Below are 19,744 nucleotides of genomic sequence, written 5' to 3' on the forward strand. Positions count from 1 at the left end.
ATATGTATAAAAAAACAACTATGCTGCAAATTGATCAAAGGTATTGTGTTGGGTGTCATTCTAAAGCCTAACACCAGGTTTATCAATCAGGTTGATGGAGTTCGGATAAATCCCATTACTTTTGGGACCGTCAGCTGAGGTTTAAAATAGCTATACCCTTTATCAGTTCCTGTCACTCCACAATCCCAGTGCCTTACAAATGTTTTATAGTTCTTGAGCTAGCAAGAATAATCCCTAAGTTATATTTAATGCTCCATATTAAAAAATAAAGAAAACAAAGATGACAAGAATAGGAGTAATGTTCAGTTATAGCATGTGTTTTCCTACGCCACAACTGTCATTTATTTTAAGGAAAAATAAACGAAATATTATTTTTAAATTGTGTTTTATAATAATACAAAATAATTAAAAAGATGCCATAAAACTCTTTTTTCTTTTAGTGATCTAAACTTGTATAATATTTACAAAAGTCAATTGAAATTTACAATCTTTATGCATGGTTTTGAATAAATTGCATTAGAAAAACAATTTAACATGTCAATACAGCTAACGTAGTTTTACTTTGGAGGACTGCTTATTTTAGATTTTTATTTTAAATTAGTTCTAAATAGAATAGACTAGTAATTTATAAATCTCCTTAATAAACTCTAGTCCTCTCTATTAACACAACATAAATCCAGTTTTGTATTGCACATATATCCATATATATATGTATTTAACTTGCGTAGTCTATCAAGATTAACATTCAAGAATATTCATTTGCATTTTCTAAATCAAGTTAGCATAAATTCAAGTATACATCAACCTTCACGGTTTAAACTACGTCATTAATAAGCAATGAAGTCATTAATTCTGTTGCATACAGTATACGTAAATGTATTCTTTCCTCCTGGTCTTTAGACTTGCATCCTGATTAAATATTTTATTTTTTGGTTCAAAAATCCACAGACATATTTTGATATATAATAACCCTTATTCTACAAAGGATGCTAAATCTATTTCATTATGTGGATAAATATCTTTATGTTGCCACTTAATAATGCCACTAGATTTAAACTGAACTCTTTTTAAAATATTATATTTCATTTTAAAAAGGCCATTTAAAAATCAGGAACACAGAACACAGCCTGTTAAAGTCAGTTAGGAGCTATGCCAAGGAAATACTTGGTAAGTACTTAATGGGGAAAATTAAATGTCTATTTTGGTTATTTAAAAGCTTCAAAGGAAAAAAAATCCAAGGAATGCAGCAATTTCAATGAAGATAAATGGATTGAGGAAGAGGCATTTATGAGGAAGTCACGCTGGCAGATGGGAGCTGTACGTGGTGATTGCCATGTACAGGTTTCTGCTGCCAATATGTAACCTGTGATGCTGTGTGAATATAAGAAAATATTTAGGTAAAATTATATAAACCAAATTAGGTAAAATTTTTATTTAAAATATTACTTCACTTGAAGAGAACCTACAGAATTTTTAACATTAAATCAAGCTAGAGTCACATGGCACATAAAATTAGATATTCCCTACATTCCACTGCTGCATACTTAAGAGTCAGAGATGAGTGAAATTGGAAATTGCATAACTGTTAGAACTCCTACTTGACTGGTCCACGTGGAACAAGGGGCAAGCGAAATCAGCTTGCTGAGAATTAGAGAAACAAATGAAATTCAAAACACACAATGGACTAACAGTTTAAAGTGAGCAGTCATTTTGATGTTGAATTGAATATTGTGTATAGATATTTATATTTCTTTAAAATGATTGAACAAATGTCAGTGATAACTTTGAGTCTTTCTCATTCGTATGTGTCTATCACATCTCATGTTTTTAGGCTGCCATAAGAAAGCAAAGGAAAAAAAATTGAAATTACTCTGTTCTTTCTGGAATGTTCTAATATTTTTGAGGCAGCCAAAATAACAACAGCAACAAAAACTTCCCTCTTTGATGGCAGGAGTATAGGGGAGTTTCTAAAATCACAATATAACTGCATTATAACATTGTTATATTCTTTTTAGCTGTTAAAACTCTTCTCGACCTCATATATTATTTAAGAACCTGAAAGCACAAATAAAGTGATTTGGTTACATCGTAAATGCACAGCCTAAATAGTTGCCTTTATCTGTACCAGGGGTCAGAACATCAAATACTTTACATAGACAGATAGATAATACAAGCCAAGTTTCCAGCTAAAGGGCATGATTAAAACTGAAGTAAACTATGAAACTTGTGCATGCCCTGCCCCCCCCAAAAGAGACAATTTACTTTAAACACTTGTGCTCACCAAATTTGTGTACAATTTATGGAGAGATTTTCTTATCTTTCAATGCATTAAATGCTTTAAATAGATTTCATGATCTCTATATCTACTTCAATTCCCTTTCTTTTCATCTTAAACACAGGCATAATTACCTAATGGGGCTAGAAGTAGAATCTGGGTCCCTGGCCATTACAGTACCAATGATTGTGCCCACTTCAATATCTTCATGAACCTCAAACAGATAGGAGGATCTGCTAAAAACAGGAGGTTCATCCACATCTTCTATAGAGATTTTCACAATTGTTGTGTCTTTAAATGGTCCTAGGTAATAAAAACGTGGATCCACATGGGTATTTTCTGCTTCAACCTTCAGAGTGTAAAGTCTTCGGCTCTCATAGTCAAGTGGCTGTATAAAAGAATAAATCATCAAATTAGAGTGAGGAAAAATGGATTATATGTTCCTTCCAAATTACAGTGTGATTTTTAAAGCCCAGTTGAGGTCTGTCAAGTTTTTCATTAACCATAAACAATTAAAAGTAATTAAAAAAATATAATCTTTACATATCAGATAAGATTCAATTTTTACTTTTTATGTATTCAATATGTAATACTTCATAACAGGAAAATGAGATTTTAAATCTTGGAAAAACTGGAAAGGATATTAAAACTTATCTCATAAGGTGGTGACTCATTACAAAAAATGGGCTGGTGGGTTGTGTGTGTGTGTTTGTATGTGCATGTGTGTGTGCTGAGGTATTGTCTACTGCTAAATTTTTCTAAGCAAAAAATTCAGTTATCATTTTAAATTTATGTTGTGATACTTCCGTTCAGTTAACGGGCTCGTGGTACTACCTAAACTTGATGAAATTTTGAAGACTAATAAAACTTTCAACAATTGTATGAAACATTGAAGATAAGGAAAACCTTGGGTAAAGACGAAAGAGAAAAATTTTGATAACAAATTAGTAATTAGGTTACAATATGAAACAAGAAGGAACTTAGATATTGATATAGTTTAACTGTCACAAGTATAAAATTAAGCCCCCGCCTCTCACCTATTCTCAAAAGTATGTTGTATTAGAAAAAAGGCATTATTGATTCAGAGTCCCTCAATCTTCTTTTTTTAATCTGAGAAGCAGCAGATTCCATTTGTATTACTATTACTTCCCAGCCATGAAAAAACAGCAAGAAAGCTGCTTTTTCCCCTCTGCTGGTAACTGTTCATTTAAAAACAGTTGGTTGTGTACCTTGGCTTTGCAATAGAATCTCGGGAAAGTTTCATGATGAACCAGTGCTTAAGTGGTTATTTTATGCATATAGAGTGTTCAGGATGTTTCATTAGGATCTAAACTTGATTGTGCCTTACTATTTTCTTATAATGATGGTACTCACTCTACAATAAAAAACTAGTTACCTCTAAACTGTATCACTGAGCATATGTTAGCAGAAAAGTTTAATTTATGTAGCAGAAGGGAAAATGTGAACAATTAAATTATCTTCCAATCCATGCTGTCTCTTTTTAGTAGCAACTCTAATTATTGCTTCATACATCTGGATAGATGGCATGCTACTTTTTATGCCTCCAACGGTGGTGATATATTGCCATTATTAGCTATTAACTTTTTTTAAAAAAACAGTGTTACTGTGGGGGGCTTTTATTAATGTGGCTCAGAAATATAATCACACATATATTAACTTGCCTTTTCTATTTTGTAAAATCTCAGGTTTCATATTTAAATTAACAAACATATTTTGTCAAAATGTCCAAGGAGATCTTTGGCTTTATGGCCCTCGTACTTATGCACAATGTAAATTTTTATTTGAACATGATATTCATTTGAAATATATGAAAATTATATTTGAACATGATAGTGATAGTTCTTAACGGATAATGCATGAGTGGATAGTACGTAATGAAATCTCTACTTTCTAAACAGGCAGATTCTTTTTCATACTGATGCTGTGCACCTTTTTCACAGTTATGATGCCTTCCTGTGTGTCCTTCTCAGTTATGATGTCAAACATATCAGTCCCGTCGCCATCAATAATTCGGTACTCTACTTCAGCATTTTTCCCAGTGTCGGCATCAGTTGCTTTTACACTTCCAATGGCTGTGCCAACTGGGGATGATTCAAGAACTCGAAGATGGATGGTGTCTGCAAAGAATAAAGAAAAGAAGAGAGAACAAGAGAGAGAGAGATTTCTCAATAGAATATTCAAAGGTAAAATGTGCATCCGAGAACATAATAAATCTTAAACTCTACATTAGATGTTGACTAATTAATGAGGTGAATACACATAATATGAATAATATTCAAGTCTAGGAACAGAAAAGTGGAACTTTTGGGGATTTGGTCTGTGCATATTATGAAACGGGAGTACCAACTTCTAATTATGTTAGGAATTCTGGTTTTAAAAATGAGCGTGTTGTCTTTTTTTGCTTTTGCACAAATAACTAGAGATCTGCTTCGAGTGCAGATATGTACCCATGTATGTTTATACAATCACAACAAATCACAGAATATGCAGTGAATATTTATATTTAATCGTTTTTCTTTTTTTATATTTAGTTATTACTACTCAGTTTATTTCAGATGCAGGGCAGAATATTACAAAATTCCATGAAATCAGCCATAATGGGGAGGAATCCTATTTCTGCTTGTGACAGGAAAAACAATGGATAGTCTGTGGGAGAAATACAAAGACGTCTTTCACAGTGTCAGTGTAAAAATGCTCAATTCTGACGAACTCTCCTCCATTCCAGAGCAAAACAAGAATTTATCTAAGTCCCGGGTTCACCACGATGTGCATGAACAACCTCTACTGCTAATGAGATTTATGTTTTAGCACCTGATCATAAACTACATTTTACTGACAGCTTAATCGACCTGAAGCACACTTCTGATTATAGCACCTTCTTGCTCATAAACCTTAAGTAATTCTCCTTAATATACATAATAAAGTCCAGATCTCTTAGCCAGCCATGCTCTTGCCTGAGTATATCTTTCCTAATGTGTTTTTCCTTTAGTTACGTACATGAAACATTTGCACCAAATTGGACTTTTCAAAGTTTTCTTGTCAAAACTTAATTTCCTATATCTCTCTCTTACCCCATTACCTTCATATAATCATAATACAATTGACCAAATCTAAGAAAATGGCACTGATATGGATTAAGTGTTTGGAAGGCTGTGCCTTCCACCCCTAATTCACATGTTGAACCCCTAACCCCCATCCAGTAATTGAAAGATGTAATTAAGGTTAAATGAGAACATTAGGATGAGCTCTAATCTAGTATGACCAGTGTCCTTATAAGAAGAGGAGATTTGGACACAGACAGGCACAGAGAGAAGGCTATGTGAAGACACAGAGAGAAGATGGCCATCTACAAGTCAAGGAGAGACCTCAGAAGAAACCACCTTGATCTTGGACTTCTAGCTTCCAGAACTGTGAGAAAATAAATTTCTGCTGTTTAAGCCACCCAGTCTGAGGTACCTTCTGATGACACCCCTAACAAACTAATACAGGAACTTATATCTGCTCAGTTTAGTAAGTCATTTCCTAGGAGACATCATTAAGACAGTTTCCATCACACTCCAGTAATTCTCTTAGCCTGTATTTTTGATTCTCTTTTCTACATTTTCTCTCTCTCTTTCTTTGGTAACACCCTATTGAAAAAAACTCCACTCATTCCTTGGCTACTGTCTCATTGGCTCTCTTTGACTTTGCTATTTCTTTTCCTAGAAACACTTGTCCCTGGATATTCAGATGGCTGTCTCGCTTACATTCTTCAGGGGATTTTTCAACTGTGATCTCCTCAGGGGACTTTTCAACTGTGATCTCCTCAGAAGCTTTCACCAATAACCTTACTGAAAACAATCTTATTGAAAATATCACTATTAATCACTCTTCTTATCACTTCCCATTGCAAGGCATTATATTATTTACTTATTTATTTGTATGTACCATGGGGATGTAATACAAAACAAGGACTTTGTATTTTTTCACCATTATTTTCCCATTGTATTTCTTTGAGTGTAGTAGGCACTATCTATTTATTTGTGTATTGGATAAATGAGAAACTTCCTAACTAGTCTACCAGCTCCTTTACTTGACCAAATCCAATCAAATCTCAGATTCTCTCAGTACACACTGCAGCCATATTATCCTTTTGAAAACAATAATTGTATCAATAATTACTCAGAGCTTCAAAACTCTTTGATTGCTCCCTTTGTACTTAAAATAAAACACACAGAGGCTGGACCTCCATAAATCAGTTCCTCTTTCCTGTCATACTCTTCTCTTAATTAATACTCTCCATAACACTGGTCTCCTTTAGATTTTTTGAATATGCCTTTCTTATTTCAATTTTATACACTTTTCCTCCTTATGATAGATTTTCCACATGACTCTTTGCCTGGCAAGCTCTGACTCTTCCTTTTGATATATATCTATTTCACTAGCTTTGCTTCTATCACAGAACATCATTAACTCTAGCCTACCTACTGCAAGGACTTTCTTTAAAAAATTAAATCTTATAGAAGCAGCACCTCAATAGATTGATTTATTACCTGTAGCAGAAGTAACCTTTCTAAAATATAAAAATGTTATCATTGCTCTACTGTAAGCACTTATTATTGATGTTAATATTGATGGGATTTAGGGTAGTCTGTTTCCAAATATGCCACTTTGGCACATTGATTATTTTGAATTAACGTTACTTGAGAAACAGCTGCTGCAAGAAGGAAACTCTGATCCTCCAGTCTGTCCCCTGGAAAGCAGAAAATAAATCTCACATACAAAAAGGTACCCTCCTTCTACCAGGCGGTAGAGACATCCTTATCACCAGAGATAGGGAAATCAGGGCTGAAAAGACTGTGTAAACAAACTCTGCTTAGTTTCTTCACTAACTAGTACCCAAGCCTAAGTTTCTTTGTCTTGTCAGTTCTTCACAAATTCATTGTTTCTTTGTCTAAAAGGTACATAAACAGCCTGCTTTGGTCACTACTTGGGTCCTGTATCTATGAGACCTCCGTACGTACAAAATTAAATTTGTTTTTTTTTTTTTCTCCTGTTAATATATCTTGTGTGAACTTAATTATTATACCAGCCAAAAGATCCAAGAGGGGTAAGGGGAAATTTTTCCCTCCCTGACAGGATAAATTATTTCTTTATTTGGTTTACAATGTCTTGTAAAATCTGGTTTCTGTTAAAATCTTCAGTGTCATAATTATCTATTCTCAAATCTAGAGTATATTTGAAATACAGCCACATTAATGTTTTTGCAGTTAATGCTCAGTCAACCAGATTGAAAATATTACAAATACATGGAATATTTAACAAAATAAATACAAATAATATGGATGATTTGATTGATGTGTATACAAAACCCGCATGAACCATCTAGCGAATACAGATTCTTTTCAAGCAAGTATGAATTGAACCCAATTTCATAAGTACTAAGTTATTAGACAAGTTTGAATAAATTTTAATAAATCAGTATCCACTTAATTCTCTGACCATGATACAATTAAAGTAGAGGTTAACACAAAAAAGACAACCCCAAAATACTCATTGTCTTGAAATTTTTAAAATAAGAAAATTTTAAATAACTTCTATGTAACTGATGGTTCAAATAAGATAAAAATTTGGATACTTAAAAAAATTGAAAAAGCAATCAAAAGAAATTAAAACATGTGGTGCAGGGGCCGGCCCAGTGGCACAGAGTTTAAATGTGTGAGCTCCGCTTCAGTGGCCCAGGGTTCACAGGTTCGGATCCCAGGCACGCACCGATGCACTGCTTGTTAAGCCATACTGTGGCAGGGTCCCATATAAAGTAGAGGAGGACAAGCATGGATATTAGCTCAGGGCCAATCTTCTTCAGCACAAAAAGAGGAGCATTGGCATTGGCTATTAGCTCAGAGCTGATCTTCCTCACAAAAAACAAAAACAAAAACAAACATGTGGTGTGGATAAAATTATTCCACTTAGAAAAGGTAATTTATAACTTTATGTGTTGACATACAGAGAAAGATAAGCTGAAATTAATGAGCGAAGCATTAAACCTAAGAAACTAAAAAAGAAATACATAATAATTGCCAAAGAAATAGGACATAATTAAGATAAAAACATAATGAAGTTGAAAACAAATATACAAAAAAGAGAATAAAAATGCCAAAATTTGGGTTTTTGAAAGGGCTCACAAAATAAATACATATCTGGCAAAACTGCTTATTGAAAGGAGAGGAAGGCAAAAAGTATTATTAAGAATTTTTAAAAAGAAATGCAATGGCAGATAATGTAGTGATTTAGAAGATTAGAGATTATTATGAACACCTATATGTCAATAAAATTGAATATTTAGCTACAGTGGTAAATTCCTAAAAATAATTAAAAATATACAAAACCCTACTAAAGAGGAAATAAAGTATGATTTAAAATGATCTACTCTCCCAAATACAAACAGCTTAAATATTTTCAAAGAACATTCATGATATAGAAAATTTCTCATCTTCCTGGAGAAAGAATGTGAGAAAAAATGAGGATTGTTTCCCAACTCACTAGATGAGAACAGTGTAACCCTGACACCAAAACCAGATGAGAAGGGTCAAATAGTTATACAATATGGGTTAAAATTCAAGATCCATCACATCTCATTGTATAACATTCAGCAAGTTCATTTTTAATTTTTAATTCTCAATCACTTATATGTTTAGTTTATGAGAAACACTACTGTAATCACTGTACTATTAACTAAATTCCAGCCTTTGTTTGAATTTCATCACCTTTTCCATTAAAGTCTTTCCAGAGATCCTACTTTGCATTTGGTTGTCCTGTCTCCTTACTCTCCCTCAATCTGTGAGTTCTTCAGTCTTTCCTTGTCTTCTATGACCTTGACACTTTTAAAGAATACTGATCAGTTTGTAAAATGTCTTTCAATTTGAGTTTGTCTCATATTTCCTCATGATTAGGTTGAGGTTATGCATTTTTGTCAGCTCTATCACAGAAGTGATGTGTTCTCAGTGTATCACACATCAGGGAGCATGTGATGTCAATATGTCTTATGACTGATGTTAAACCTTGATCACTTGGTTAAGAAAGTGTTTCTGCCAGTTTTCTCCTTTGTTAAGTAAATATTTTTCTTTATAATCAATATATATCTTGGAAGATATACTTTAAGATTATGCAACTATCCTGTGGGTCTCTCAAAAATCTGCCCATTAATTTTAGCATCAATCAGTCGTCTTGCCTTCAATAATTAATACTACGGTTTTCTAATGGTGATTTTCTATTTTCTTCATTTTTTCCACATTTATTATTTGGAATTCTTCTGTAAGGAAAAGCTGACACTTCTCCTCTATTTATCTATTTATTTATTTATTTTTAATTAATTAATTTATTATATCAGTATAGACTCAAGGACATTTATTCTACATGTCATAATACAATAATATGGCTATTTATTGTTTTGTGCACATTTTTCCTTAATTCCTGGCATCACAAAATGTTACGGGTTCATCTTATATTTTCCCTGCCCAAGACCTGAAATGAACCATGTCTCTAAGCTAGTCCTGGTTTCTTTTTACATAATTTTTTAATATAGTCAGAATTCAAAAATTTTAATAAATGGAGTAACTTGTGCTTCATAATGTTCAAATATGTTCAAAAAGCCAAAAGGAAGATAACTATTTGTATTTGAAATAAGAAATCTAATTATGTCCTTGATATAAAAATTTAAATAACAGTAAATTATTGTCTTTTAACATGTTACTTGACCTTTGCTTTAGAAATAAAATATCTGTATCTTTCAAAAGGAATTTAGAGTGCTGTACTTTATACTATTAGGATTTAAGACTTTTCAGCATAAGAGAAAAATCCTGTACTATAATGAAATAAAAGTATTTGAATAGAAACAATATAATATTGGAACTGACTACACAAATCTTTATTTATAAATTCATACTTGTAAAGTAGGGCATTTTTGTTTTAATCCTTGTCACTGAAAAAGGCCACTAGCTTGAAACACAACTCTAATGCCCAAACACAGGTTACTAATACAAGTGTTTTTCCATAATATAAACTAAGTCTTCTTGGAGATTTCTAAATCTGAGGAAGGGAAAGGAAAGTGAGATTAAGATTTCTTGAGGCAGAAATTAAGTGAGATATCCAAGATTAATGGGATCATTTAAAAGTACAAAGAAACTAATCAACTTGGTTCTATTGGCCAGCATTTTGAAAATTTGATTGTCGATAAGATAATCATTTAGTTGATTAAAACACATTAAATCAGATTTGGTTGCTGGCAATACAAGCTAGATAATCCAGTACAATTTTGCAGCTGAAAAACAATCAACATTTGTGGATTATAGATAGAGACAGAGATGCACACGTAAAGGTATTTAAAAATTACAAGCCCCAAATTGAAGGGAAATGAGAACCTAGAGAAGTAAGTGGAAAATTGAAGCTTCCTTTTAGCCTCAGGATATTTGCCATTTTCACAAAATTGATCTTTATTTTCATGGCCTCTTGAAGCAAGGAGGACTTATATTAAACTTCAGGTAATCCATAGGGTGGTTAACAACAGCAAAGTCTCCACAATGAACTAGGACTAGCGTTTTGCATTCAGTGGAGGGGTTCTAGACACAAGCCACCTCTAACAACATTTTACATTCATAATATGAGTTCAGATGACCCTGGAGAGCTATGTATTTAGAGACTCAGGCAGCTTTAACCGCTAGGGAGAAAGATGGTGCTAGGGCATCCACAACACAAGGGGTGAAGGATCATAGGACGGTCTACAGTTACTTCAGGGAGAATCTGTGCATGGACAAGAAAACTACTGAGATTATGCCACCTGGGAGGACCTTTCTGGACTGCCTCCCCTCATTTCTTCCTTCCTCAAGTGCCTTTTAGAAAAGTGAGAGACATTAACAGCCCAAGAAAGATGTATTATAGCTCAATGAAAATATAGTTGTAACTACTTGGCTCATAAAGCCACAAAGGAAGGAGAATGATGGAGTCAGGTGCCGTAAGATATAGAACAACATGTCAAATGTCTGTGGGGGACTCACACACACACACGCACATATATAAATCATCTTAACAAACTAACAGATCTTTAATATTTTAATGGAATATTTTATCAGCAATCTTTACAAATAAGTTTTTAAATTTCCCAGCAATGATAAATTCAGCCCTGCCAGAGTGTTGCAGGTTTCTCTGCCTTGATTATCACAAGATCTCCCCCTCCAATGAACATCATAAGTTTCCTCTCTTTTTCCTGCATGTTTCAAAATAATTCTTGAGTTGCAATTACTAAGTAATATCTATATATTAATCAAGTTATTTTACCACCAAAGACAGCTTTAACCTACCTGGGAGAGGGATTACAATGAGATGTGGTAATTTCCAACTTTATCCTTTAAGGGCCCCTTTTTATTTCCTTCACACGTGCAAAATTTTAGTTATAAATTCTGAGCCAGTGTCTTTTCAGTTATCCACAAAAATCCTAAACTCACAAAAACATGTTTCTAAAACTTTAAATTAATTTACAAGTAAATATAGGCCAATATTTTAATGATCTTTAGTAAGGAAAGCATTTCTAAATCAAAACAAACAACTAAGAAAGCATATGACACAGGCTGATAAATCAATCGATACTCAAATTAACAACTTCTATAAATAAAAGACAATATAGAGAAAGTGAAACATATTACAAATAAAGAGAGGAGGATAATTTCAGCACACATATGGACAAATATAGATCCATAAGAAAAGATAGATAAATTAGTAAAAAAATTAGTCGAAGATGTGAATGGAAAACATATTACCGTAAGGGAAACAAGAAAGAAAAATAAACAGAGAGAAACAGACTGGATCTTAATCAAGCAAATGAAAATTAAGGCCATGATGTGATACCATTTTACACTTACTAAATTAACAAAAATTAAGTCTCACCAAACCAAGTGTTAAAAGTATGTGGTAAAATAGGAACTATTACACAGAGCTGATGGGTGTTAAATTTGGCACAATGACTGGGAAATGTATTAGATTCCTAGGGCTGCTATAACAGAGTACCAAAAACTAGGTGGCTTAAAACAAGAGAAATTTATTGTCTTACAGCTCTGGAGGCTGGAAGTCTGAAATCTAGGTATCTGGCAGGGCCATGCCCCCTTCACGGCTCTAGGGGAGAATCTTCCCTTGCCTCTCTCTTCTAGCTTCTGGTGTTTGCCAACAATCCTTGACATTCCTTGGCTTATAGATGCATTATTGCAGTTACATGGCTATCATCCCTGTATGTTCACACCAGCTTCCCTCTGTGCATGTCTCTCTCTGTGTCCAAATTGCCCCTTTTTATATAGGACACCAGTTATATTGAATTAGGGCCCTAACCCTAAGGACTTCCTTTCAACTTGATCACCTCTGCAAAGACCTTATTTCCAAATAAGGTCACATTCTTTGGTACTGAGGGTTAGGACTTCAAAATAAATTTTTCAGGGGACACAATTCAATCCATAACAGGAAACAAAATGAGATTATATGATATGATATGAAATTAAATATTAGCATAAATAAAATCCAGCAATGTGTATGAGGAGAACAGTTGCAGAAATGTCATACAGAATTATTGTTTGTATAATTAAAAAAAAAAAAAGAGAACCCAAATGTCAAACTGCATGAGAATGGGTAAATAAACTGTTATACAATCACACATCCCAACATAATACAAAGTGAAAACTGTGAGCTACAGTTACATGAGAAAAATATGGATGAGTCTTAGATGCATAATATTAAGTGGAAAAAGGCAAGTTTCAGAAAATTATATATAGTGCAAGCCTATTTTTATAAACCATCAACAAGAAGAAAAGAAGAATTCAATATTTTGTTTAGGGATACATAAATAATATATATATATATGTTTAAATACATATACATAAATAATCTTTCTTTCTCTCCCTCTGTATATATATCTCAAATAGCACAAAATTCAAGGACCATACATGTGAATGTAAACTACTTTTAAAGTCCTTGTAATGCTTTAAAGTGGTTCTACATATAGTCTCCTGTAGTTATTATATACTATAGGAAAACTTAAAACAAACAAGCAAACCTATACATACCACAAATAATTGTCAAGTCAAGCATCACTTAAAAGTTCTGGTAGTGTTCCTGACACTTGACAGAGGCAAACATCTTTTATTTAGGATTCAACATCAGGCCTCACAAATTTCAATGATTATAAATTTCAAAAAAATATATATATATATAACAACAAAAGGAAACAAGAGTGAGTGTTATCAAGAAAGCAAAAACAAAACAATAAAAAGCAACTACAACAGAAAAAATCCAAAAGCAAAAAATAAAACCCTCTAGCTTAATCAGATCAATAAAACAACTAAGATGGAGTTATCACATGCAGAATATAAAAAAATATACTTAATATGCTTTAAGAAGTAAAAATGGTCATAAAAATCTCACCAGAGAATAACTATGAAAAGCAGCTGGACATAGTTGATATGGAGCCAAATACAATAAACAGTTATTAACAATATAATAGTTGAAGTTAAAAAATAATGGATGGGTTAAGCAGAAGATTAAAATCATCCAAGGAGAGAATGAGTGAGCTGGAGGATAAACGGAAGGAAGTACACAATTAAAGACTAATATACACATAATTGTGAGGTTGAAAAAAAAATACGTGGGTAAAAAGATCATTGGACCTTTCAAGGCAACATCTGATCCCAAAAAAATGTATTGAGGAATGTCATCAAAATTTGATGATAAAGTTACTTTGGATCTTGAACACTCACTCTAGCCATTAATCAAGTGTGATAATCCAATAAGATAGTTTTAGACTCAGCAAATTTATCTCCCTTGGGTCCTTTTTTTTTTTTTTTGTGAGGAAGACTGGCTCTGAGCTAACATCCTTTGCCAATCCCCCTTTTTTTGCTAAGATTAGCTCTGAGCTAAGATCTGTGCCCATCTCCCTCCATTTTATATATGGGACACCACCAGAGCATGGCTTGATGAGCAGTGCGTATGTCTGCGCCCAGGATCCGAACTCGACAACCCTGGGCTGCCGAAGCGGAGCACATGAACTTAACCACTACACCACCAGGCTTGCCCCACTCTCTCTTGGGCCTTTTTAAAGAACCTAATGAAGAATTTATTCCAGGAAAATAACAGGCTAAGTCAGGACATAGGACTACATGAGATCCAATGAGCTATGTATCCAAACTATAAAAGTAAAAAAGAAATATCTGGGATGGCAGGTTTTCCTCAGCTACCGAGATTAGCCAGCCCATGTTAGAACATGCATACTGAGGGCTCCAGGTTTGCAACTCTGGATGCTGCCAAAATGAAGCTAAATGCTATAGGGCTGTTGACCAATAAATTCTGAGCAGCTGTACACACAGCACATCAAAAGCATAAACCTGTATCTTGGAAAATACAGTTTTGCTAAAGAGGATTTCTGATATTCAATGTTGAAATTATTACCTGGGAAATAAAATGTCTGCCTTTTTCTCTTAGATCGTGGAGAGTATGCTTTATAGCTGGCATAAAAGACTATAATTTTACAGAGTTAATAGTATAGTATTTCGATAAGTGCATTTTGAAAATTATAGGGTTTTTTTAGACAATAAAAATATATATCTTCAGTAACAATGCGCTTGGGACAAAAAGAGAGGGAAGTTGACAAGGGTGGATACAAAAGACTCTTTATAATGTGGGGGATCAGAATTGGCCACCCCAAAATATTTCTCTTTGGCTTGATTATTTTTAAGGACAAAAGAATCTGAAAGAAACTTTGACCTTCCCCCTAACTGGCTAAAAGAATTTAAGAGAGAAGGTCTGTTCCAGGAAGGAGCTATCACCATAGATAACTACAGTATAATAAGAACTAGGTGTGGTAGACAGGGAGGAACCTAGCAAGGGCTTTTTAATCAAAGGCCTCCCCATGTCTCATTGTCTTTGCAAGGCATGATCAATATTGTTTATCAAACATTTGCTTTTTATCTCCATGTGAATTGCCTTCCTCCCCTTTGAAATCCCAAACAACCACCCCCAACATCCTCCTTTGTCTTTAGCTGAAGATGGTATTTAAGGTGGTGGCTTTGGCTATTTGGCAAGCTACTCAGTTTTCCTGGGTTCCTTCCATGTATACATGTTATTAAACTTTGTTTGATCTTCTCCTGTTAGTCTCTCTCCTGTCAATTTAATTCTTAGACCAGCCAGAAGAACCTAGAGGGTAGAGGCATAGTTTTTCCTCCTCTACAATAACAAACTATTTAAATTTGCTAAGATAAGCAATAGAGAAACTGAAAAAAAACGGATATAGTTATGTTTGAGGGAGAATAGATTGAGATGTTACTGAGCTCCATTTTCATCAATCATGAAAGGAAGTCAAGAGGTAATATACAAAAATATTTCAACAAATAACAAGAAGAAGATATTACTTAGAGAATTGTGGTTTAACCTAGATGAACTAAAAAGAAGAAGAGTTTAAAGTTGTTTTCTGTGAGAATTAGAGCTGTGGGTGAGGAAGAATGGAAAGGGTGGCTTATTTTCCTTTTTAAAAAAATTATCTGTGAATATATTACTTCATTGAAAATTATTTTCAAAAAAATTTAATAGAAAAATTTCCTGATGATATTAGAGATTATCAGGTTATGGTGAAAAGTTTCCATATCATGGATCTTGTTTTAACAGACAGAGAGAGAACAAAAGAAGAAAACATTTTTTTGTTTCATGAATTTTACTGTCACATAGATTTCACTGTGAGCATTATCTCTGGGAATTTGTTCTCCCACTTTTTATTTTTAGCTTGGATTTCTTTGAGATTGTTTGTATTTTTAGGCACATGCTTAGACTCTGAAAATCTATCTGCTTTGAACTTGTCATTATGGTTCTGGTCAAGGATCCAAAATTATTTGTTTCTCGGTTGATGCAGAGACTATCTCCATTACAAAGTGTATTTTATTTTGATTAGAGTCAGCATTATCCATGTTAATTTTCAGCACCTTCTGAGACTTAAATAGGAAAGTGATCATGCTCCATTGGTTCATATTATAATGAGCCTAAATTATTACATATATATAGCAGGTGTCTTCCACAGTATTTTGTTGGAAGTGATACACACACACACACACACACGTCGGTGAGTGGGTGAGTAGATGAATTGCAAGTGTGTATGTGCATACATGCACACATATATATATATTTATTTTTCCCTGAAACATTAATAAAAGTGTTTTCAAGGTATTCTATACTTTCCAGAAAAGCTATGATTAAGATTGAGCCCATTCATCAAAATAGTCTAGATTTAGTTCTTCTGTTAAATAATTTAAATGGCTATATTATAAAGATACATATGTTGTTACACTGATACAATGCACATATTCATGATTGTTTTGATTATATGGTGACTTTACTAATTAATTAATTCAACAAGTATGTATTCAGTGCCCAACATGTATAATTTAATAACGCTTTCTCTGGAATTATGTTTATGCTCAGAAATGAACCTGGGAACAGGATTTATTGGGTCTATTTCAAAGTTAAAAAGTACATTTACATACTTTAAACATATGAAAGAGCTATTCATTCATACGTTTTATTTATTTCCAAGACTTGTCTATTGAACACTAGAATCAGAGTTTTTCAAGTAAACTGAAATTACTTTAATTAAGAGCCTGCAAGAGTGTTTACCACACAGGGCGCGCAGCAGGAGGGGAACCAGGAAGGAGACATGGTTTGTTATGCATACACTGACACAGGCATAGGAGCACCTGTCACCCATCGTAAATTTCATTTTTCCTTAAAGACATCTATTTGCATGCTCCTTATTTTTTATCTTACAGTTGATGGAACTTTTAATTATGTGGTAGGCTTTCCTATCAATTCCAATTTATAGTTGTTTTAAATTCATTCCCAAGTGTCAGACTGAATCATTTGCTTCTCTTTTAATGTTTAGGGCAGATAAATATTTCTTCCTGGTGAGTACGTTCCTAGTTTGATTATCGACTTAAGAACAAAGGCATGAATGAGGAGGAGAGAGATAATTGCCATTTCTGTATCACACACAGAAAGTTGTAGTTAGAAGTAAAAATCTAAAAGGCAATATTGCAAAGAAGGCTTCCTAAGGTCTGAGCAAAATGTATGGCTCCTTAAATAAGTGCACTTGGAGACTGTTATTAACCTCACACAACACCTGAATATTCATTATTAAAGATTTCAAACAATTTTGATGTTCTGGCTTTTTAGGATTCAAGACCAAATATTCCAGGTCATTTGTTCTACCAAAAACTTGATCAATAGGACCTTTGCACTTGAATATTAAAAATACTGCAGATTTGTGTACTAGAATTAGAAATAATTGACAGCTCAATATAAGAGACTTTGGAGGAAAAATGTAAGTGAGACAAAGTAAGAGATGTGACAGAATGACTTCCTCAGAAACAAAAGAGACGCCAGGACACAGCTGAGAGGACAGTAAGGGCAAACTCAGGTTTTGATTTTGGCAACAAATAGCTGCTGTTTTATTTGTTGCTTAAGAAAATGACGTTCAAAGAGATATAATTTGTCTTTTCCTTTGTTCCCTGCTCTGTTTCTATTCACTTTTACATAAGAACTCTCTACTTTTCTAGAGTTGAGATTAAAAAAGCACCACATATACGAATCAACAAAATAATTTAACATTAGTTTAATTTTTTTATTTGCTTTGTGTGTAATCTTATTGTAACATCTCTATGCTGCATAATAATCTCCAACAATACTTGCTTTAAGAAAAATGACACAATTACGCACGTTTATAAACCATTCCATTGTATAATGTTTAAAAGATGTTTTTTAATGAGCTTAACAGGAAGAAATTAAAAACAAGATAAAGCTCCTTGGAGGAAACTGCAGAGTAGTTAAGGAAATTATGCTATGCTAAATGGGCGTTTAGGAGAAGAGGAGAACTGAAAGTCACACTAGAGACTGACAAAGGATTGCGGCTCTGGAATTGAAGACTCTCACCAGAGGAAAGACAGAAACCTAAATTCGTGAGCACTGGAGACAGGATCACCAACTTAGCTTTGGGCATTTAAGTTAAATTAGAGCACAATGAGATGCTGCAAGATGTCAGTTTCCTGTTCACGCCATTGAGGAAAGCAACAGGACAAAGCTTTCCCAGAAGCTGCCATTAATCTCCAGAGACTAAGGAGGCCATCTTTTTTTTTTTTTTTGGTGAGGAAGATCAGCCCTGAGCTAACATCCATGCCAATCCTCCTCTTTTTTGCTGAGGAAGACCGGCCCTGAGCTAACATCTATTGCCAATCCTCCTCCTTTTTTTCCCTTTTTCTCCCCAAAGCCCCAGTAGATAGTTGTATGTCATAGTTGCACATCCTTCTAGTTGCTGTATGTGGGATGCTGCCTCAGTATGGCGGGACAAGCGGTGCGTCAGTGAGCACCTGGAATCCGAACCCAGGCCGCCAGTAGTGGAGCGCACGCACTTAACCGCTAAGCCACGGGGCTGGCCCCAGGGAATACATCTTGATATATTTCTTTGAAATTATCTCCAAGTTAATTGGCATCAATAGATACACACAATTGCAATGTCTAGAAACATAAAAATTATATAGGATTGGGGGAGGTTAAGATAACCTTCATTTAGTCATTCATAAACATATTACATTGTTTTAGGTGCTCAGTCTTTTTGCAATGTGTCTCACCTGAAATTGTAGGCACACTAAAAACTCTGTAACAGCAGACTAATTGAGTCTAAACACATTTGCACAGCTAGTTTTGTATCTATATATCTATGTCTATACCTACCCGGGGGTATTTTCCAAGTTTGTTCTAGAGGATACCATAATACAGATGGACTTTGAATCTCATTATGCAAAATGCCAAGTAGTTTAGTCTAAGGCAACTTTCCACTGGAATATCTGAAGAGTTCCAAGTGGATTTTTGTATAATTTCCATGCACGCTATTTTTCTTAGAGAATTATATATTGCATCACACTTGGAACATTGTATATTTCCCCAGTTACGTCACTCTAAACATTTAGCTTGGCTGAGATCACACGTGTCTGTTTTCACTTACATGTCACGTGTGTATCTCAGATCAATATATTTTACTATCTACTAGATAATTAAAACCCAGTATCTTTCTGCAGACATCTCAATTCAAAATGTTCAAATCAAATTGAAATCACTGTTTTCCTTCAAACAAGCACTTCTGGTAGAAAGCTAGAAAATATATTTTGCTTTCCTCTCTCCCTCAAAACTTTTATCAACTTAACTACTAAATTCTATGGCTCACCCGAGTAAGTATATCTGAAAACCCTCCTCTCCTCAGCATTAGTTCAGACTCTTATCAACTGTTGTTCTTCCAATCCAAGCAGTGTGCTTCATTGCTGCCAGAATAATTAGTCAAAATGAAGAACTGTGCCTGGTGCTCTCCTAAAATATGCTCCCTTAGATAACAGATGTGGCATTTTA

At 33.9% G+C, this 19,744-nt stretch overlaps 1 protein-coding gene across 2 annotated transcripts in view; it reads right to left on the reverse strand.

The window, feature by feature from the left end:
• CDH10 (cadherin 10) overlaps window positions 1-19,744 on the reverse strand; it is a 177,586-nt gene that overhangs the window by 19,367 nt on the left and 138,475 nt on the right. For both annotated transcript variants that reach the window (XM_014781554.2, XM_087443162.1), the window contains 2 exons: window positions 4,226-4,413; window positions 2,410-2,663 (listed from right to left, as the gene is read on the reverse strand). In XM_014781554.2, the coding sequence (XP_014637040.1) occupies window positions 2,410-2,663; window positions 4,226-4,413 (442 nt within the window). The remainder of the gene's footprint in view (window positions 1-2,409; window positions 2,664-4,225; window positions 4,414-19,744) is intronic.

This window comes from Ceratotherium simum, chromosome 18 (assembly GCF_057802395.1).
Source record: "Ceratotherium simum simum isolate JZ-2026a chromosome 18, ASM5780239v1, whole genome shotgun sequence".
Taxonomy (NCBI): domain Eukaryota; kingdom Metazoa; phylum Chordata; class Mammalia; order Perissodactyla; family Rhinocerotidae; genus Ceratotherium; species Ceratotherium simum.